The sequence below is a fragment of the Oncorhynchus keta genome, chromosome 7 (assembly GCF_023373465.1).
Source record: "Oncorhynchus keta strain PuntledgeMale-10-30-2019 chromosome 7, Oket_V2, whole genome shotgun sequence".
Lineage (NCBI taxonomy): Eukaryota > Metazoa > Chordata > Actinopteri > Salmoniformes > Salmonidae > Oncorhynchus > Oncorhynchus keta.
Window position 1 is genome coordinate 40,659,607 of NC_068427.1, and position 22,955 is coordinate 40,682,561.

General features: G+C 42.3%; 1 protein-coding gene across 9 annotated transcripts in view; it reads left to right on the forward strand.

Moving 5' to 3' along the window:
• The first annotated feature begins 6,369 nt into the window (after positions 1-6,369).
• The window catches only part of LOC118386372 (NEDD8-conjugating enzyme UBE2F-like), a 214,716-nt gene continuing 198,130 nt past the window's right edge, over positions 6,370-22,955 (forward strand). For 3 of the 9 annotated variants that reach the window (XR_008139962.1, XM_052522922.1, XM_052522921.1), the window contains exons 1-4: positions 6,370-6,615; positions 10,493-10,629; positions 17,000-17,029; positions 18,835-18,900. Coding sequence is in view for 8 of the 9 variants with exons in the window: in XM_052522922.1 (XP_052378882.1) it covers positions 10,512-10,629; positions 17,000-17,029; positions 18,835-18,900 (214 nt within the window). In the remaining variant the exon portion in view is untranslated. Of the gene's footprint in view, positions 6,616-10,046; positions 10,193-10,236; positions 10,352-10,492; positions 10,630-16,999; positions 17,030-18,834; positions 18,901-22,955 lie in introns of those variants that run through there. The other 6 variants (XM_052522918.1, XM_035774083.2, XM_052522920.1 and 3 more) reach the window with 6 other exon arrangements.

A 22,955-nucleotide genomic window follows, 5' to 3' on the forward strand; every position in this document is an offset into this window, starting at 1 on the left:
CTGTAATTGTAACGGCCGTTGTTGGTGGAAGAAGAGGACCAAGGAGCAGCGTGGTATGTGTCCATATCTTTTAATAAAGAACTTGAACACTGAACAAAAACAATAAACCGAAAACCGTTCTGGCTGGTGCAGACACACAAACAGAAAACAATCACCCACAACTCAAGGGTGAAAAACAGGCTACCTAAGTATGGTTCTCAATCAGGGACAACGATTGACAGCTGCCTCTGATTGAGAACCATACCAGGCCAAACACAGAAATAGCTAATCATAGAAAAACTAACATAGACAACCCACCCAACTCACGCCATGACCATACTAAAACAAAGACATAACAAAAGAACTAAGGTCAGAATGTGACAGTAATCCTAGATTCAGATCATTCAGTCGAGAAAAAACATCACCCAGATAGGTGAGCGTGAAAATAAGTGAATAAATGAAAGTTATGGTCAGTAAAGAAAACGTTAAGCTCATCTCTCAATTTAAAAAAAATTGTAAATACTTTGCCGCTTGATAACCAGCGCACTACTGTATGTTGTAAAAGCGTTACATGGTCGCTGCCCATATCATTGCATAGTGCAGAAACTACAAGAGAGCTCAGGGGCCTTGCTTTAACAAAGTTAACCATTTTCACTGTAGTGTCCAAATTGTCTTGCAAGCTGTCAGGCATTCCCTGGGCAGCAAGAGACTCTCGGTGGATGCTGCAGTGTACCCAAGTGGAGTCGGGAGAAACTGCTTACACGAGCGTTATCACTCCACTATGTCTCCCTGTCATGGCTTTTGTGCCATCAGTACAGATACCAACATGAGCAGCAGCCCCATTTGGCTACATACGAACCATTAGTGGAATTCCTGCGAGAGAGTAAAGGTTAATGTGATTGGATATAAATTATTTGACTAGGCTACCTGTATTTGACATTGTGTTGTTATTTCGCTGAACACTAGAGGATTGAATTTTATTTTTGGCAGTGAAACGAGTCAGGTGAGAAAAAAACCTCACCCAAATGTATCGCCCCGTTGGAAAATATAAATGGACAGTTTGAAAATGTGAAGAAAAAAAATCACATTTTTATTTGGCGTACTCCCGACGGCATTGCGCACGAGTACCCCAGTTTGGGAATACCTGTATAGGACATACAGTATGAACATGCCCTCCAGCTCCATTTGGACATTGTCCCGAAAAATGTTAATGAATGAGTAAGTCCAAAACAGATGGCCATGAGTGCCCTTTTCCTTCTTACACTTACAACAGGTATCGGAGAATTCCGCTTTAATTGTATTACCTATCATGGGAGTCCTATGACTCCTTTGCAAAATCTTCTATTGCACCGTGTTGCAGGTGAACAGTTGCTTCCAGCCTTTGTCCAATTACGATTTTCTGGGCCTCTCCCCAGCTCCCTTTCCAATACCCTAATCAGAATACTGACTTTCAACATTCGAGTGTAATGGCAGCATAAAATGAAGAGATGACGTGTTTAGGTCTTTTAGCTTCAACAGGAGATTGTCTACTGGGGTTCGTATAGGGTTGAACATCATCTTGGATTCAATTAAATGTCTTACATGCAGATACCCCAAAGATGTTCTGTGTGGTACAGCAAATGTTTGTTGGATTTGCTAAAACGACCTTGTTATTAATAAGGGGAGAAAGTAATCCTTTCTCCTAAGATGTTTGAAAATATCTCTCCAGATCTTAAGGGTGCTGTTAAGAGTCAGGTTCTGTTTCCCTTCTGTGCTGACTGAGTTTATATCACCAGTCATAACACTGATTAATGAGTACAGAGATGTGAAACAGGAGTTGTTACTGACCCAATTAGAGCAATGTTCATCTCTGAGCAATTCTGAAATTATGTGAGCATGACATGCCCAGTTATAAAATAGTAAATTAATTAGTGCCAGGCCTCCTAAATTATATGGTATCTACAGTTTACTCATTTTCAACCTTGATATTTTTCTGTGTCATATAGTCTGAGAGGTATTTAAATCAAATCAAATGTTATTTGTACATGCGCCTTACAGTGAAATGCTTACTTACAAGGCATTAAGCTACTTCTCAGTGTTCAGTCTGTCAAATCGGAGGGCCTGTTGTCTGGACCTATGGCAGTCTCTATGAGGGTGCCACAGGGTTAAATTCTCAGGCTGACTCTTTTCTCTGTATATATTAATGATGTCACTCTTGCTGCTGGTGATTCTCTGATCCCCCTCTATGCAGATGACACCATTCTGTATACATCTGGCCCTTCTTTGGACACTGTGTTAACAAACCTCCAAATGAGCTTCAACGCTATACGACACTCCTTCTGTGGCCTCCAACTACTCTTAAATGCTAGTAAAATTAAATGAATGCTCTTCAACTGATCGCTGCCTGCACCCGCCCTCCCAACTAGCATCACTACTCTGGACGGTTCTCGAATTAGAATATGTGGACAACTATAAAGCGCCTTATGCCACCCACCACTGCGACCTCTATGCTCTAGTCGGCTGGCCCTCGAAACATATTCGTCGCCAGACCCACTGGCTCCAGGTCATCTATAAGTCTTTGCTAGGTATAGCTCCGCCTTATCTCAGCTCACTGGTCACCATAGCAACACCCACCCATAGCACGCGCTCCAGCACGTATATTTCACTGGTCATCCCCAAAGCCAACACCTCCTTTGGCCAACTTTCCTTACAGTTCTCTGATGCCAATGACTGGAACGAATTGCAAAAATCACTGAAGTTTGAGACTTATATTTCCCTCACTAACTGACTGTCAGAGCAGCTTACCGATCGCTGCAGCTGTATACAGCCCATCTGTAAATAGCCCATCCAACCAACTACCTACCTCATCCCCATATTTGTTTTTGTTTTTGTGCTTTTTTGCACACCAGTATATCTACTTGCACATCCTCATCTGCACATATATCACTCCAGTGTAAGTTCCTAATGTCACGAATCCCACCGAAGGTGGTTCCTCTTCCTGTTCGGGCGGTGCTCTGCGGTCGTCATCGCCGGCCTACTAGCTGCCACCGATCCGCTTTTCTGTTTCAGTTAGTTTTGTATGATGAGTCTCACCTGTTTCTTGTTTGGGTTTTGATTTGGGCTATTTAAACCAGGTATGACCGCCTGCTTTTGTGAGGGCTTGTTTTTCTGTTCATGTGTGTGTGGATTCTCGTGGAATCTTTTCCCTGGACTGTTTGGTCCTGCTTTTGGGCTGGTTTAAGTGATGTGCCTTAGTGTTTGGCGTCACCGTTACTTGTTGTCCTGGAATAAACGACCACGATTGAACGACTTCTGCTCTCTGCGCCTGACTCCTCCACCCACTACTCCTAGAAGCCGTGAACGAAGCCCGCAGCATTCCTATGGAGTCAGCAGGAGCAGTGACCACCCCTCTTCCATCAATGGAGGAGCGTGTCCTCCATCATACGGCCATCCTCCATCAGATTGGTTCTGCGATGGACCAAATGATGGAGAGAATGGAGCGACGACGACGCAACCCACTCCTCCTCCGGCGGCGTACGGTCCCAGCGCGTTGCGTCTCGTGGCCCCCACGGCTGGGTGCCAGGGGTTTTTGCTCCAGCCGTTCGTCCGACTCCCTCGGGTGAGGAGAGTGTGAGCCTGTAACATAAGGCTGTAACATAACTAAATGTGGAAAAAGGGAAGGGGTCTGAATACTTTCCGAATGGACTGTAAAACAACTTTTGGAAAATGTATATTCTGAGCTAACCATTAAAAAAATATGTTGAACAGATATAATTGAATCTGGAAAACCCTCTAACTGCAACAGAATATGGAAAATGATGACCTTGTCATCCCATAATACAGTGTTCACAGATCTGTATATTTTACATGACTGGGAATACAGATAGGCATCCTTTGGTCACAGATACCGTTAAAAAATTGGGCCTCAGGATCTCGTCACGGTATTTTTGTGCATTCAAATTTCCATCAATAAAATGCAAATGTGTTCGTTGTCTGTAGCTTATGCCTGCCCATACTATAACCCCACCGCCACCATGTGGCACTCTGTTCGCAACATTGACATCAGCAAACCGCTCGCCATACACATGGTCTGCAGTTGAGAGGCCGGTTGGACATACTGCCAAATTCTCTAAAACGATATTGGTAGAGGTGGCTTATGGTAGAGAAATTAACATTAAATTCTCTGGCAACAGCTCTGGTGGACATTACTGCAGTCAGCATTCCAATGTCACGCTCCCTCAAAGCTTGAGACATCTCTGGCATTGTATTGTGTGACAAAATGCACATTTTAGAGTGGCCTTTTATTGTCCCCAGCACAAGGTGCAGCTGCCACACCTGTCAGGTGGATGTATTAACTTGGCAATGGAGAAATGCTCACTAACAGTGATGTAAACAAATTTGTGCACAAAATGTGAGAGAAATAAGTTTTTTGTACATATGGAACATTTCTGAGATCTTTTATTTTTGCTCATGAAACATGGGACCATCACTTTACATATTGCGTCTATACTTTTGTTCAGTGTATTATGTTACTTAACGATGATAGCTCTTGGAATCTCTCAATCAACCAGAGACGATTACTGCTGGGAGGCTTGGTTGGAGACATGTTGGCCGGGTGTGGTTTGGGGAATGGGATGGGACGTTGGGGGTGGAGGCCCAATTATTTTTTTGTTTTCATGTCCTGTTTGTATTGAATTTATTATCACTTAAACTATTTGTAATTTCTACAGCTTTTTTTCTTGTTCTACGGGTACATGTTTATAAACATGTAATTTGAAATGGATAATGTACCTCCAACCCCCCCACAAAAACGAACAATACAAATACAAATTTGGTCAATACGTTTCTTTTACATGAGAGTTCTGAATGAAAAAATAAATTAACATTAATGCCAATGTCAATATCAGCTCAAGCAATGCCATTACAATAGCCATCTTGACCAATCTGGTATGGTCTTACTAGCTCAACCAGCTTGACCAAAATCCCTAGGCAGACAGGTTGCCTCCCACATTAGATGGGATTTCCAAGACTATGTCAAATACAGTGAAACCCAAGAAGTTCAAGTTCAAGTCTAAGACTTTGCTAAAATATTGAATGCATTGAATAACACATTTATAAATGGCAAAGAAATCATAAGGAATATTGTTTTGAAGTGTCTGTCCTCTATCTAGGAAAGTTTATGAAATTATACTTTTTTGGGCACATATATTACCCCTTATTTTTGTTGGCACAAAACTACCTCCATACTTTAATTTGTTTGTATGGGTTACCTTCAGACGAGCCCTGTGACTCCTGGGTCGTAGTGCAAAAAAACAATTGTGTTCGTGAGAGTGTTCTGACGCTACAAAGTTGGCACATCAGCTCTACCAACGTCAGACGAGTCCCGTAACATTTGTGGGGGTCGTACAGCCGTTCAGACACTACAGACATTTTAGTGAGAGAACCTATTTTCGGGATGTCTCATTGTCTGACAAACACCTCTGTAGCTCCACCACCTTCCACCGCATATGCAGAAGGCATATAGGCTGATGCAGTGGATTGAAATGCATATCTCTAGCTTAAACTGACTGATTTTGATGGGGATTTTTTGTATTATGTAATTTAGATAGTCTTTCGGATGATTAATTACCAATAATGTCAGGATTTGACCAGGGTTGTTCCGGTTTTGGTCACTAGATGCCCCCATTGTGCTTTTTGACCCTTTTGTTTTCCCTTGTTTCCAGTTATTATTTGCACCTGTGCCTCGTTTCCCTTGATTGTATTTAAACCCTTAGTTTTCCTCAGTTCTTTGCTCTGTGTTTGAATGTTAGCACCCAGCTTCAGTAATGCTGTGAACATTTGTTGCGCCAGTTGGACGCTCTTGTGGTGCGCTGTTCTTGTTTATTTATTTTTATCATCTTTTGAGGCTTTCTGCTGTACCTACCACCTTGTGGATTTACCTTTTTGACTTGGAGGATTACCTTTGTTCTCTCGGAATTACTTTTGATGTTGTGGATTTATATTTTTGCCTGAACTTTCCTTTTCACTTTATTAAAACAGTCTCAAGTACTGCTGTGTCTGCCTCATCTTCTGGGTTCTGCTGACTATTCACATTATGTGAATGACTTTTTGGAGACTGTTTCATGCATGTAGTTGTAAAATGTGACTGCAAGCTGTAACTGGAAACCATACTACTACTGAGATGTCCTGTACCAAAAAATAACATAATTATGTTTTTAAAATAATCATATTGGTTTTGATACTAATTCTTATCCAGTCCATTGGCCTGTGCAACATGTTTCTATCTTTACAGCATTGAATCAAAAACAAGAAAATGTTAATGAGTAATTTCAGCATCATGTTACGAAATAATGTGTTGCTTATTTTGCTAAACTGCTTTGACTTTTCTTTGCTTTCTCTTGCGGAACAAATGTTCTCATTTCATATTTGCTCGGACAACAATAACGAACGGAACAATCACTGCAATTCTGTTTATGATACCGGGAGCGAAGTTGTTACAGCTGATAGTCAGCTTGTTTACATTTCATTATATATTTGTAAGGTTATTTGGCGACCGAAGTTCAGTTTTCAATCTGTTGTTGCAGTTACAGCCAGAGCCTTTGCTTCCGAGCGTCGTTGATTATGGTTTAGACGGAGCCCTTTTCTCTGAGACAGCAGGTAAAGCACAACAACGGGCAAACATTAGCTGGCCAAGTGACATTTAATTCGATATTTATTTTTATATGTCTCTGATAGAAACGTGTTACCCTTTTGATGTATTTGTATGAATGTATCCAGTTGTCATCCCATTCTAACCTTGTAACTAAAAGTTTGTGAATATGTCTGTAACGTCGGCTAGCTGGTAGCTAACTTTCTTCTTACCTAGCTAGGTAACGGTAGCTAGCGAACACCATAACCAAAGATCTCATCGTTCTATCTGTGATTGTGACATAACTAGCCCGCTATATGTGGTTGAGCTGTAGCTAACTTGTTATTTGATAGAATATATCACGCTTAAGAGCTGGTTAACTGGATTGCTGTACTGACTAGTTAGCTAATTATTCATATGTCTAGGTACTTAGCTAGTTAACTATTTAGCTTAAAATGTTAGTTAGCTTGCTATGTCATTGCTTTTGTAGTTTACTAGCTAGCTATACAAAAACAGTGTGGTTAACAAGGTAAACAATGTTCCCACACTTATGTCACATATGTAGCTAACATATCTTTATCCCAACTAGTTACTCTTAGCTATCAGTATTTTCTAGATATGAACTTGCTAACCAGATTTTGGGGGGGTTGCTATCTGTTGCAAGTCTCCCCTTCGTGCCGGCTACGTCCTAACTGTTAACTGAACTTCTCTTTTTTTCGTTGTAATTGAAGTGGGAAATGACAACGATGTCTTAAGCAGCATCATCCTGGCAGTGCTTATTATGGGAAAACAAATCGGTTTGTCGGACTTCCTGCATCGGTGCAATGCAGCTCTGGCCTTTGCCTGGAAATCCGACGTTGAATTCCATGTCTGACAGAAATTAGCGGTTGAATCGGGAAAGTTTCCTCTCACGACCTCTACAAGGCAGAATGTTGACTAGAATACATTTTTAACCCACTTTACCCGTTGTCCTTGTGATCGGTCCATTTGGCGGTATGAATGTGAGACGATATAGGAAAGTATTATAATTCTATCAGCTTTTCAAAGCGCTGGAAGTGCATGCAGACATTTATCATTCAGACATCTATCACCTGAGCATACACACCAGTTAAAAATACATGCACGAGACGCATGCAACTTGCTGAGCTCCTCCAAATGTTTACATGGTTCTGTGCATGCTTCAGATGAAAACACTGCCACTGTCCTTTGAAAAGTTTATGGAATTATACTTTCATGTGGACATATTGTCTCACAATCCTTTTATTCATCATTCTGGCATGTAGAGGTCGTGGAAGGAAACTTTCCTGATTCAAAAGATCATTTCTGCCCGACATAGAATTCTATAAAATTCTATGTCTGGTTTCCAGACATTGATTTGGGGAAATGAACAACCTGCCAATCCAAGCTGTTGAATTATTTACATTGTCAGTCTGTAAACATGGCTAGGGCAATCGGCTTCTTCTAAGTAAGGCCTGAATGCATGCCGGTTCTGTGCAGGCTGAGCATGCCCTGTATTGCTGGCTGGCAGGCAACTTGCATCCTGATCAAAGGTGTGAACAGCTGGGAAATGAATACCTTTCAGTGTCAACTGAAACAGGTGGGGGTCAAACTGGGCACACACTTCATGGAAACATTGATATCTGATACCCAGGCAACCCTCTCTCACACACACTTCTCTGAACACAAGCCCTCACTCCACATTTTCCCTCGCAGGCAGCCTAGGGCGGCAAGATTTTGGGGTTGATATTCTGGTTTAGGTGCAGTCATCCCTTGCCTGGGGGTTGTTCCTATTACTTTCAGAACAAGGAACATGATTTGATGGATCAATACAACATTATCATAGTCTGGTATCAATTTGGCCTACTTGTGGACTTCAAGAGCCGGCTTGACTGCAGTCCTCACTGTTATTATTGCAGCATAAATGCACGCAGAGTCGCAGACACATTCCATTCCTTTGTATGAAACTGAGTAGACTACTCAGTCAGTGATTCTTCAAGCCAAGCTGAACTATTGGAATTATTCTGGCTGGGTAGGTAGCTGTTCTAGCCAGCTATGACAGCCTAGCCCTCTCAAACTCAACTCTGGACTTCGAAGCCAGAAATTCCCTCTGCATTTCTTCATTGTTCCCCACTAATCAAGGACTGCTTTAGACCTGGGAAACCAGGTGGGTGCAATTAATTATTAGGTAGAACAGAAAATCAGTAGGCTCTGGACCTCGCAGGGTAGGAGTTGAGTACCCCTGGCCTAGCCACTAGCCAGCTATGATGGCCACTTGCTATGACGGCCACAGCTGAACTGAGAGAATAACCTCATCGGAATGACCACTTCGCACAGCCAGTCTCACAGCGGGTGAATGACTCATACAGAAGGCTAGTCTGACTGAACTACTGTGTACTGTTGTGCTTTTGCTCCTCTCCTGGCAGTTTGTCCTTGGCTGCCAAGCTGGCCCTAGATTGCGTTGTGTTGACTGAAGAACTGGAGTTGAAACCTGCATGATGCCAACCATCTGCTCATATTCAGACTAAGTTGACCACTGGGAACACTTAGTAAACAAGCTGATTAAAGGAAAAACTGTCTAAAGACTGCCTACAGAGCTGTGCATGATTTCTCTCAATGTCAGCCTAATTGGAATTAGAACACCTAATCATTGTCAGCCTAATTGGAATTAGAACACCTAATCATTGTCAGCCTAATTGGAATTAGAACACCTAATCATTGTCAGCCTAATTGGAATTAGAACACCTAATCACCGTCAGCTATTTTATTATTTCCCGTTAATTAGCCTGGCTGTAATTGGTCTACTCATCCTGATCAATGGTGTGAACAGCTGGGAAGTGAATACCTCTCCCTCTTACAGTTTTAAGCATTCCTGTCATGGTATTTGTCTGTGTGGGACAAACTTGTATTAGGCTAGGACAAGCTCTATTCTGGGTCCATTAGGGCTGACTTATAAAATGGTTCCTGTTGGGACTTTTTCTGAAAACAACACCACCTGGCCTCTATGCCTATCCCCCAGCCTGGGCCCTGCCCAAGCCACTGGAACATTGCTTATATCTAGCCTATGCACACCTAAAAGGAAGGCCAGGGGGAATAGGCTAGCTAGAATTGGTTGGTTGGTCTCTCCCCTGTGGTGGTAGACTAGAATGTAGCCTAGGCAAGTGATTGAGGAGAACAGAGAAGTTCAGCCCATTAAAACACAGAGGAGCTGTCAGACATGGGCTTTGTTTTAAAGTAATGCTTTAATTAAGTCTGACTTAAACACTATAAAACTGTCTAAAAACTCTATTTAGGTAACTCATTATGCACTGAAGAAAGGTAACTAGAAAAATACGTCTGATTTTGTAGTCAAGCATGACCGTCTAAACATTCTTGCTGCCAACTGTCAAGATAAGTGCCAGTCTATCAAACATGTTTCACATCTCATGTAATTCCCATTGACAGCGAAGGTTCCAGTTGCATGAAGGAGTCACCAGGTCATGTGGTTGAGGAGCCATTGTTGTTATCAGCAACCTCGATGCTGCAGTGTCTTTTGGGATAATGAGGCGGGTCCCGGAGGTGCTGGGTGACTGGTGTCCTAATTCCACTGAGCCAGCAGGGGACAAAAGGGTATCTAATGGGGTACTTGTCACTAACACATTCAGTCACAATCTGGCAGCCAAAGTGGTTGTTGAGTGGCAGTATTCCTGTACGTGCTCTGGCAGGACTTTACTTTGTCTAATGAACTTGTGAACTGCAAACGAGTGTATTCAGGGATTTGAGTGCCAGGTTATTTCCTTTATTTTTTTTCATGTTGGGTGTGTCTATACAGCCTACTGCTATTATTAATTGGTCATGTTGTATTGTAATAATACTACATGTGTCACAGTCACTGATCAACTGCTCTGTCATGTCATTGTGTGTTTTCAGGAGAGAGCGCGGGGCAGCCATGCTGACGTTGGCCAGTAAGCTGAAGAGGGAGGAGGGGGTGAAGACTGGCCGTCCCCCTGGGGGCCCCTCCGACTCCTCTCACAGGGTCTCTATCAGGGACCGACTACTCATCAAAGGTACAACACACACAACGTTCTCTACATGTATATATGGATCTCCTCCAGTAACTCTTTTCACACTAGCATACGGATGGACCTGGCTGTGCTTCTTTGTAATGCCAATATTTCCTATATATTCATTTAGCAGAGTTGGGTCGCTGCTGCTAAATCGTCACTGCCATGCACAAAAATATATCTCAATTTTTATGTTTTTTTCTATGGTAAAACGTTTTCAATATCAACGTGAACAACTAAAACCAGATATGAAGAATGTAGAAAAAAATAATGGAGCTATATTTTTTTTTTGCTATGGTAAAACATTTCAATGTCAACTTGAACAACTAAAACCAGATATGAAGAATGTAGAAAAAAATAATGGAGCTATATATTTTTTAAAATAAGATAATCTTTGAGAACTAAGAATCTCCCAAATAAAAACTAGACAGTCGGGAGAATACTTTTTTATTTGTATTTTTTAAATGTCATGGTATAGATTTTGTTAGAATGTTTGAGTCACTCAGATAGCATAAGAACACAGCATGAGTAATGGCAAAATGTGTATACTAGAGGTCGACCTCTAGTGTAGACTATAGAATATTATACAGTAAAAGGATGTCCAATATCTCTTTATTTTAGTTAGAAAAGTTGGTAACACTTGACACCCAGTGTTATGACACAGTCATAACCATGTCACAACATCTGACATAACATGTCATAGCCTGTCATAACACTGTCACGTCCATATATATTACAGGGCTGACCCCATTTAGTTGACTGGTCAATTGTTTGGTCGCTAGGCTGTTGGTCGACCAAGAGTTCTTTAGTCGAGTGGTAGCAAAATAAAGAAATAATGATGATCATGGTTTACAAGACACCTGTCTGATTGGCTCCTGTCTGAGTGGACTGATCCATTGTGGAGGCCGAGGGGATGGCACAGTCCATCAGTTTAAGACATTTGCAACTGAAATTGTATATGGTTATATTATGTAAGAACAACACCAATAAAAATAAGATTCTTTTATAACAAATGTGCTTTTGTCATGCTGAAACAGGAAATTGCCTTCCCCAACAGGAAATTGCCTTCTCCAAACTGTTGCCACAAAGTTGGAAGACTCTCCTTCCCTTCTTTTTCTTGATCTCCAGTGTTTTCCACAACTAGTCACATTTATTCCACACATCTGACTTCCCCTTTACCTCCCAAGCAACTAGTAAACATTCTCCCGTTTTCAAGTTTATTTGTCACGTCCTCTGTATCCATTTTGCTTTCACATGTGTCACGTTTTTCAGAGTTTATTACCAATTTATTGATGTGATTATGATATGCCATAGGTCAGGCCCTTTGACACGTGCATACGTGTGTCACGTAAAGAGTGCAAGGGTTGAGGGAATAAGGAATGTTTTTCCTCAACAAATGAGGGATTTCGGTTACAACTTTTCAGTCAAAAATGGCTGTAAATATGTTACAGCTTCAGCAACACAGACATCGCAATAAACACTGTTGGTGTTCTGTGGTGGTCGCTGCAGCAGGAAGGAGAGTGAGACAATAGGTGCTAGTCACACAGTCACTAGCTGTCACTTTTTTTTTTATGCTGCACAGCAAGTCTGAGCCAGGCCCAGCACAATCAAATCAATTTACCCTCATCAATTAACCCTCTAGTCATTGTGTCTTAATTATTTCATCAAACAGTTCACTTAAAGTATCAGACAAGCTCAGTGCATATATTTGATTTGATTAAAACACATAGGACGTGTATATGTGGAAAAATACATACGTTTTTACCACACTTGTGATAACATATATTGTAATATTTTATGGCTGGTTATGACATCTACATGGCACAACGCCTATCCCCTATTTGACCTACAGCACCAGTAAAAGGTTTGGACACACCTTCTCATTCCAGTTTTTTTTTGTATTTTTACTATTTTTTACATTGTAGAATACTAGTGAAAACATCAAAACTATGAAATAACACATATGATATCATGTAGTAACCAAAAAGTGTGGGGAAAAAACTAAATATATTTAATATTTTAGATTTTTGATGACAGCTTTGCACACTCTTGGCATTCTCTCAACCAGCTTCACCTGGAATGCTTTTCCAACAGTCTTGAAGGAGTTGCCAATAATGCTGAGCACTTGTTGGCTGCTTTTCCTTCACTCTGCGCTCCAATTCATCCCATGTGTGTTATTTCATAGTTGTGATGTCTTCACTATTATTCTACAATGTAGAAAATAGTAAAAATAAAGAAAAACCCTTGAATGAGTAGATGTCCAAACTTTTGACTGGTACTGTAGATTTTGTGTGTATGTCTTGATATGTAGGCTATGTGTACCGTTTTAAAATGTATGTAGTTCTGTCCTTGAGCTGTTATTGTCTAATGATCTGCATTGTCATGTTTTGTGTGGATCCTAGCAAGAGTAGCTTCTGATTTTGCAACAGCAAATGGGAATCCTAATAAAAATTTAAAAAATACCAAAAATAAGAGTGTCAAAACCCACATTTATTCAAATTAGTTTTTACTCTGACAATAAATGTCCTTTTAGTTTGAAAGCTTTTTTTTGTTAAATCCTTTAGTTGTTGGAATTAATTCTTTAGTCATGTTTTTTTCTCTCTTCGTATTTCAAATAACTTGTAGAAAATACACTTTATGACTCTGTCATGAAGCATTATGTCAATACTGTTTCACTTCAGACATGCCCTTATATCAGTCACCAGTCAAATTAGGGTGTCTTGCCCTGGTCCTGCAATCATTCCAGTCATCAGCAACAGAGCATTGGGGTGGGTGCGTGTCTGATATCAATGTGTGTAATTACAAGGATAATTTAACATGGTAAATAAATATATACAAATAGTGTTGACATATAGGCTATTGTGTAATGGAATGCTTTGCCTTGTGTGGTGGTTTTTGACACTCTTGTTTAGGTGTCATAACCAGTCATAAAATAACACAAGATACATGTGAAAGGAGCTACAGTAATACACAGCTCAACTAATGCTGGAGGTCAGTGTAGACAGTACAGGCAGGGTGATATTGGGGATAGAGGGAATATAGGCAGTCTGGCTTCACTGTCTGTCTGGGTTGTCTAATCTGCCTTTGGTTTTAGTATTCATGCAGCGGCCCATGGAACTGTTTGTCGGGGTGGGTTTTGTCCCCCTCGTCCTCTCCTGCGTTCCAGCTCTCATATCTCTCTCTTTTTGTCTCTCTTCCTGCCTCGCTTTATCCCCTGATCTCAATCTTCTTGCCCCTGAATGAGAGCTTCCAGTGCCTTAAGCAGTATTTCTCCTCTCATTCATTTCAAAGGTTCCATCTTTCCGTGTCTCTTTTTTTCATACTCTTTCCATACGGTCTGTCTTTACATTTGTCCAATTGTACATTGATCACAATTGTCCTAGACCGCTTTCCTCTCCTTCCCAGACCTTTCCTCTCCTTTTTAGACCTCTTACTCTTTATAGTCTTTCTCTCCTCTTCCTCCCTAGATAGACCGCTTTCCTCTCCTTTCGCTCCCTAGACCGCTTCCTCTCCCCTCCCTAGATCCTTTCGCTCCCTAGACCGCTTTCCTCTCCTTTCGCTCCCTAGACCGCTTTCCTCTTTGCTCCCTAGACCGCTTTCCTCTCCTTTCGCTCCCTAGACCGCTTTCCTCTCCTTTCGCTCCCTAGACCGCTTTCCTCTCCTTTCGCTCCCTAGACCGCTTTCCTCTCCTTTCGCTCCCTAGACCGCTCCCTTTCCTCTCCTTTCGCTCCCTCGCTCCCTAGACCGCTTTCCTCTCCTTTCGCTCCCTAGACCTTTCGCTCCCTAGACCGCTTTCCTCTCCTTTCGCTCCCTAGACCGCTTTCCTCTCCTTTCGCTCCCTAGACCGCTTTCCTCTCCTTTCGCTCCCTAGACCGCTTTCCTCTCCTTTCGCTCCCTAGACCGCTTTCCTCTCCTTTCGCTCCCTAGACCGCTTTCCTCTCCTTTCGCTCCCTAGACCGCTTTCCTCTCCTTTCGCTCCCTAGACCGCTTTCCTCTCCTTTCGCTCCCTAGACCGCTTTCTCTCCTTTCGCTTAGACCCTCTCCTTTCGCTCCCTAGACCGCTTTCCTCTCCTTTCGCTCCCTAGACCGCTCCTTTCGCTCCCTAGACCGCTTTCCTCTCCTTTCGCTCCCTAGACCGCTTTCCTCTCCTTTCGCTCCCTAGACCGCTTTCCTCTCCTTTCGCTCCCTAGACCGCTTTCCTCTCCTTTCGCTCCCTAGACTGCTTTCCTCTCCTTTTCTTTACATGCTCCCATTTTCTCTCTCAAGCTCTTTAGTTCCCGTTTTTTTTACATTTTTAAATCTTTTATATCCATTCAGATTCCAAGACTAAAGCCTATCTTATGCAAATTAGATGGATGTCTTCCTGTTCACAATCACATTGTATGTTCTCTCCCCAGTCTCTGCCCCGTGTTTCCTCCAAGTATTGGTTTTTATTTTAGACCAATGGCAAAAAAATGTCCCACTTCCTGGGTAGTTCAGGTCAAATAAAGTTCTTAAGTTCTTTCTGTCATTTGAGTTTGCTGTTATGTTACGTCTCTTAGCCTGCAGAGTCAGTCCTCCAGAGGAACAATAGGAGAGGTCATATTTTGCCCACTTCCTCTTTATTGTTTCTTTAATATCTAGCTAGAGTCGCATCTCTTTTGGTGCTCATCTGTCCAGTGAAGTGATTGAGGAGGTGGGCTTGAATGTTAGCAAGACCGGAACGTTGTTCTGAGGTAGCATCATCATCAGCTCTAGACTCCTTTACAGATTCAGATGTATCTTTCCTCTCTTCCACCACCTCCCCCTGTCCTTGTCAGTCTCTATTACCGCCCTATTACCGCCATATTCACTGTTTATTGTCCTACCACTGTTCCATAATGTGGTATAACAATCATCCTCTTTTAAAGCTGAAACATGTCACTTTTTCACTGAGCGATTTGACAAAATTCACATAGAAATATGAATTCAATATGAAGATCTGTCGTTCTCATTGAAAACAATTCTAAGAAGTGTGCGATGTGCACTATTTCTGTGTTTAATTTTTGAGTCATTTAACTTTTGGTTTTGTACACCAGCATGAAACTGCTGAAAATACAATACTGTTGGTGATAGAAAATATATTTTAAAGCGGTTTAGAGGGTACAATGTTTCTCTACACTATACATGCTTGTTTTATGTCATACTGAAATTAGGCAAACTATTATAATTTTAGCAGCCAGGAAATGGTGGAACGATTCCTGCATATATACTTTACTTTAATTATCCACCCCAACATCTACTGACGGCATTTTCTGAGATCTGAGCGTGGGAACATAAACTTCACCAGACTAGTCATTGTATAATCCATGTAAAGTTAGCACTTTCCAATCTTAATTTTCTCATGATGTATTGTTTTAATATTGCTAGCACAGCACTGTATCAAAGCGTCATTTACTGTAGCCAGAGCACCGGCAGGGATTGTAAGGAAAGAGGAACACAAAGTGTAACCCCTTCTCTCCCGACAGGACTCCATAGTGTTACTGTTGCTATACAGTCATAGACTGGACTGTCTGGAAGGGGGTAAAAATATAGCATTCTCAAGCTCGTGTGTGTGTGTTTATTATGGATCCCCTGGGGTCCAGCAACATTAAAGCAGTTATACATTCACAACAGATTTCACAACATATAAAGTCTGTGCCCTCAGGCCTCTACTACCACAAATCTACAACACAAGTACATGTGGGTGTATAGTGCGTATGTTATCATGTGTCTGTTTGTGTTGCCTCACAGTCCCCGCTGTTCCATAAGGTGTATTTTAATCTAATTCTCCATTTAGCTGATGTGAAATAGAGTTCCATGTTTTCATGGCTCTTTATAGTACTGTGCACCTCCCATAGTCTGTTCTGCACTTGGGGACTGTGAAGAGAGAGTGTGTGTGTGTGTGCTTGCAATGCAAACCCTTCCTCCTGCTGAGTTAGGTCTGCTCCATTTGATTCTGTCTGTAAACAACCTGACTTGGTTACCAGGTACAAATTATTTGCTGAATTGTCTGCAAGTCTGGTCTATCCGTCCTATTGTCTTTTTTTGTTTGAGTTATTTGCACCCTGATTTATGAGATGCATAATTACAATGTGTAGCTACAGTTTCATAACATTTGTTTTAGTGACACACTCAGCCTATGAATGATGACGTAACTGTTTTGCAGGGTTATTTTGGGCATCTCCTCTAGTTAGTTTGTAGCATCCAAACAACAAAGGTCTGAGGGAGACAGGAGAGACTGGGAAGGGAGTGTGGGAGAGGATGTGTTGTTCCTTTAGGATTTGGTGCGCACCACTGACTGCTCATTCCTAGCTACCAACGCAAGCAGGATGCGTTCTTAGTTTGTCTCCCCCCTCCTTCTCTCTCATTACAGAAGTTGCAGAACTTGAAGCCAACCTCCCTAGTAAGTATACACCCTTTAACACTATGCAGTGTAACATTATACAATAGCTGATTTGTGGTTTTAATGTTCTGATGGCTCATTAGTCTCACTGTGTGTTAGAGGGAGATATGTGCAGACAGCAGTGGCTGGCTCAGCTGTAGTGTAGTGCTCCAGTCTGACCACCAGGGGGGGATTCAGAGCCATTGGCAGATGATGTGACTGCTTACTTCCACAGCCAAATATTTTGTATTTATTTATCCGTTATTTTACCAGGTAAGTTGTCTGAGAACACGTTCTCATTTGCAGCAACAACCTGGGGAGTAGTTACAGGGGGATGAATGAGACAATTGTAAACTGGGGATTATTAGGTGGTTTGAAGGCCAGATTGGGAATTTAGCCAAGACACCAGGGTTGACATCCTTACGATAATGGGATCTTTAATGACCTCAGAGAGTCAGGACACCCGTTTAACGTCCCATCCGAAAGACGGCACCCAACACAGGGCAGTGCCCTGGAACATTGGGATATTTTTTTTAGACCAGAGGAAAGAGTGCCTCCTTCTGGCCCTACAACACCACTTCCAGCAGCATCTGGTCTCCCATCCAGGAACTGATCAGGACCAACCCTGCTTAGCTTCAGAAGCAGGCCAGCAGTGGTATGGAGGGTGGTATTGAGTTGCACCCCCCCTTTTGCCCTCAGAACAGCCTCACTTTGTAGGGGCGTGGACTCCACCAGGTGTCTAAAGCGTTCCACAGGGATACTGGCCCATGTTTATTCCAATGTCTCCCACAGTTGTGTGAAGTTGGCTTGATGTCCTTTTTTTATTTATTTTTTTAAACATTTATTTTACCTTATTTTAACTAGGCAAGTCAGTTAAGGTCAAATTCTTCTTTTCAATGAAGGCCTAGAAACAAAGGGTTTAATTGCCTTGTTCAGGGGCAGAATGACAGATTTTTACCTTGTCAGCTCGGGGATTCGATCTTGCAACCTTTCGGTTTCTAGTCCAACACTCTAACCACTAGGCTACCTGACTCCCTGGTGGTGGAACATTCTTGATACACATGGGAAACTGTTGAGCGTGAAAACCCCAGCAGCGTTGCAGTTCTTGACACAAACCGGTGCACCTGTCACCTACTACCATACTACTATACCCTATTCAAAGGCACTTAAATATTTTGTCTTGCACATTCACTCTCTGAATGGCACACACACAATTCATGTCTCAAGGCTTAAAAATCCTTATTTAGCCTGTCTCCTTCCCTTCATCTACACGGATTTGAATTGGATTTAACTAGTGACATCAATAAGAGATCATACCTTTCACCTGGATTCACCTGGTCAGTGTATGTCATGGAAAGAGCAGTTTTTCATAATGATTTGTACACTCAGTGCATATTAGCATAACGCAGATGAGATACGCTAGACCTAGATGTATAATGCACACATAGTTATCTTAATCTATGTGAATCCATCTACATTTCCCAGCGAAGATAAATGCAACTGTAATCGTTAGCTAGTAACAACTGAGATATTAAGGCAATAAGGCACCTCAGGGGTTGTCAATATACCACATCTAAGGGCTGTTCTCGATACAGCCATTAGTTGTGGTACTTTGGCCATATACCACAAACCCTGAGGTGCTTTATTGCTATTAGAAACTGGTTACCAAGGTAATTAGAGCAGTACAAATAAATGTTTTGTCATACCTGTGGTATATGGTCTGAAATACCACTTCTTTCTGCCAATCAGCATTCAGGGCTGAAACCACCCAGTTTATAAATGCCCTTATCGCTCTCTCTTCTCCCACTTCCTCCTCCTTATCCCAGGTACGTGTAAAGCCAGCTTCCCTGATGAGAACAAGCTACACCACTTTCAGCTGGCTGTCTCTCCAGGTAAGACCAGCCACCCTCCATTTCACTAATATCCAACCTGTGTGTTTGGAGACCCACATAAAATAACAAATCTAGAACAAAAGTGTGCAGTTAGCTAGTTGCTGTGGTAGTTATGATATGGTGGCAGTTTGGAAGCTGTTTATAATCCCTTTAGTCTTCAGAGGTAGGTACTTAGATCAAATCAAATGTTATTAGTCACATGTGTTTACTTACAAGTCCCTAACCACCAGAGCAGTTTATATATATATATATATATATATATATGGATAAGAATAAGAGAGAATAGTAACAAGTAATTAAAGAGCAGCAGTAAAAAATAACAAAATATACGGGGGGCGCCGGTTAGTTGAGGTAGTATGTACAGTTGAAGTCAGAAGTTTACATACATTTAAACTCAGTTTTTCACAATTCCTGATATTTAATCCTAGTAAAAATTCCCTGGTTTAGGTCAGTTAGGATCACCATTTTATTTTAAGAATGTGAAATGTCAGAATAATAGTAGAGAGAATTATTTATTTCAGCTTTTATTTCTTTCATCACATTCCCAGTGGGTCAGAAGATGACATACACTCAATTAGTATTTGGTAGCATTGCCGTTAAATTTTTTAACTTGGGTCAAATATTTCGGGTAGCCTTCCACAAGCTTCCAACAATAAGTTGGGTGAATTTTGGTCCATTCCTCCTGACAGAGCTGGTAGGCCTCCTTGCTCGCACACACTTTTTCAGTTCTGCCCACAAATGTTCTATGGGATTGAAGTCAGTGCTTTGTGATGGCCACTCCACTACCTTGACTTTGTTGTCCTTAAGCCATTTTCACACAACTTTGGAAGTATGCTTGGGGTCATTGTCCATTTGGAAGACCCATTTGCGACCAAGCTTTAACTTTAACTGATGTCTTGAGATGCTGCTTCAAAATATCCACATGTTTTCCATCCTCATGATGCCATCTATTTTGTGAAGTACACCAGTCCCTGCAGTAAATTACCCTCACAACACGATGTCTTTAGATATTTTTGTCAGATGTTACTATGGAATACTGAAGTATAATTACAAGCATTTCATAATTGTCAAAGGCTTTTATTGACAATTACATGAAGTTGATGGAAGAGTATTTTTCAAGACCTCCGCAATCTGTCCTGGCATGCTGTCAATTACCTTCTGGGCCACTGACTGATGCGAACCCATTCTTGCATAATCAGTGCTTGGAGTTTGTCAGAATTTGTGGGGTTTTGTTTGTCCACCTGCCTCTTGAGGATTGACCACAAATTCTCAATGGGATTAAGGTCAAATCAAATCTAATTTTATTTATATAGCCCTTCGTATATCAGCTGATATCTCAAAGTGCTGTACAGAAACCCAGCCTAAAACCCCAAACAGCAAGCAATGCAGGTGTAGAAGCACGGTGGCTAGGAAAAACTCCCTAGAAAGGCCAAAACCTAGGAAGAAACCTAGAGAGGAACCAGGCTATGTGGGGTGGCCAGTCCTCTTCTGGCTGTGCCGGGTGGAGATTATAACAGAACATGGCCAAGATGTTCAAATGTTCATAAATGACCAGCATGGTCGAATAATAAGGCAGAACAGTTGAAACTGGAGCAGCAGCACAGTCAGGTGGACTGGGGACAGCAAAGAGTCATCATGTCAGGTCGTCCTGGGGCACGGTCCTTGGGCTCAGGTCCTCCGAGAGAGAGAGAAAGAAAGAGAGAATTAGAGAGAGCATATGTGGGGTGGCCAGTCCTCTTCTGGCTGTGCCGGCTGGAGATTATAACAGAACATGGCCAAGATGTTAAAATGTTCATAAATGACCAGCATGGTCAAATAATAGTAAGGCAGAACAGTTGAAACTGGAGCAGCAGCATGGCCATGTGGACTGGGGACAGCAAGGAGTCATCATTTCAAGTAGTTCTGGGGCATGGTCCTAGGGCTCAGGTCCTCCGAGAGAGAGAAAGAAGGAAAGGAGAGAATTAGAGAACGCACACTTAGATTCACACAGGACACCGAATAGGACAGGAGAAGTACTCCAGATATAACAAACTGACCCCAGCCCCCTGACACAAACTACTGCAGCATAAATACTGGAGGCTGAGACAGGAGGGGTCAGGAGACACTGTGGCCCCATCCGAGGACACCCCCGGACAGGGCCAAATAGGAAGGATGTAACCCCACCCACTTTGCCAAAGCACAGCCCCCACACCACTAGGTCTGGGGAGTTTCCTGGCCATAGACTCAAAATATTGATGTTTTGTTCCCCGAGCCACTTAGTTATCACTTTTGCCTCATGGCAAGGTGCTCCATCATGCTGGAAAAGGCATTGTTCATCACCAAACTGTTCCTGGATGGTTGGGAGAAGTTGCTCTCAGAGGATGTGTTGGTACCGTTCTTTATTCATGGCTGTGTTTTTAGACAAAATTGTGAGTGAGCCCACTCCCTTGGCTGAGAAGCAACCCCACACATGAATGGTCTCAGGATGTTTTACTGTTGGCATGACACAGGACTGATGGTAGCTCTCACCTTGTCTTCTCCGGACAAGCCTTTTCCGGATGCCCCAAATAATTTAGGGGATTCATCAGAGAAAATGACTTTACCCCAGTCCTCAGCAGTCCAGTCCCTGTACCTTTTGCAGAATATCAGTCTGGCCCTGATGTTTTTCCTGGAGAGAAGTGGCTTCTTTGCCCTTCTTGACACCAGGCCATCCTCCAAAAGTCTTTGCCTCACTGTACGTGCAGATGCACTCACACCTGCCTGCTGCCATTCCTGAGCAAGCTTTGTACTGGTGGTGCCCCGATCCCGCAGCTGAATCAACTTTAGGAGGCGGTCCTGGCGCTTGCTGGACTTTCTTGGGCACCCTGAAGCCTTCTTCACAACAATTGAACAACTATGTTTCCTAGCACCACCCTCCTTTTTGAAGCTTCCAGTCTGTTATTCGAACTCAATCAGCATGACAGAGTGATCTCCAGCCTTGTCCTCGTCAACACTCACACCTGTGTTAACGAGAGAATCACTTACATGATGTCAGCTGGTCCTTTTGTGGCAGGGCTGAAATGCAGTGGATTTGTTTTTTGGGGGATTCAGTTCATTTGTGTGGCAAAGAGGGACTTTGCAATTCATCTGACCACTCTTCATAACATTTCTGGAGTATATGCAAATTGCCATCATACAAACTGAGGCAGCAGACTTTATGAAAATGTGTATTTGTGTCATTCTCAAAATGTGTGTGTGTGTGTGTGTGTGTGTGTGTGTGTGTGTGTGTGTGTGTGTGTGTGTGTGTGTGTGTGTGTGTGTGTGTGTGTGTGTGTGTGTGTGTGTGTGTGTGTGTGTGTGTGTGTGTGTGTGTGTGTGTGCGTTATTTAATCGGTTTCTGCTTTTTTTGGTCCTCCAATAATCGGTATCGGTGTTGAAAAATCCTAATTGGTCGACCTCCAGTCATGTAAAATTGCAGAAAATTAGTTTAGAAAGTCCCCTTTTTTTCTGGGACCCACAAATCTCTCAGCCCCTGTCTACAGGACAAAGCCCCAACTGTTATGAAACAACTCTGGCCCTGGTGTCAAAACTCCCCAAAGGCAGCCTAAAAAGTAGCTGAATTGGTCGCAATAATCTTTTACTATTAAAAGTCACTGAGGGGGTCTGAACTCGTTTAATATACAAAGTCGCTAAGTTGGCAACACTGCCACTGGGGACCAACAAACTCTAACCACCTATTCCCGCATCTTAGGGTCCATTTGACAGGGCATGTGCATCCTGCTAGAAGGATGCATTTGCATGGTCAATCCGCATAGGGCTCTTCAGCCTCAAACGGCCTTGGTCCTTTGAACGCGTTGGCGGAGATGAAACAACAGAATCCAATTCAGTGAAGTGGGTGTAATGGTGATTTGCACGTGGAGCTTTGGCAAAAGGGGGCATGATTTGTTGACATAATTGTAATCCCAACCTTAATTTACTCGGCTGTTTGCAAAGGTATTAGTTGGGTTTTGGGGGAAGTTGATCTTTTTAAATTCACAAACTGTGGGAGAGATAATGGCGATTTATAGCTGAACGACCCAGGAGAGAAATGTACTATA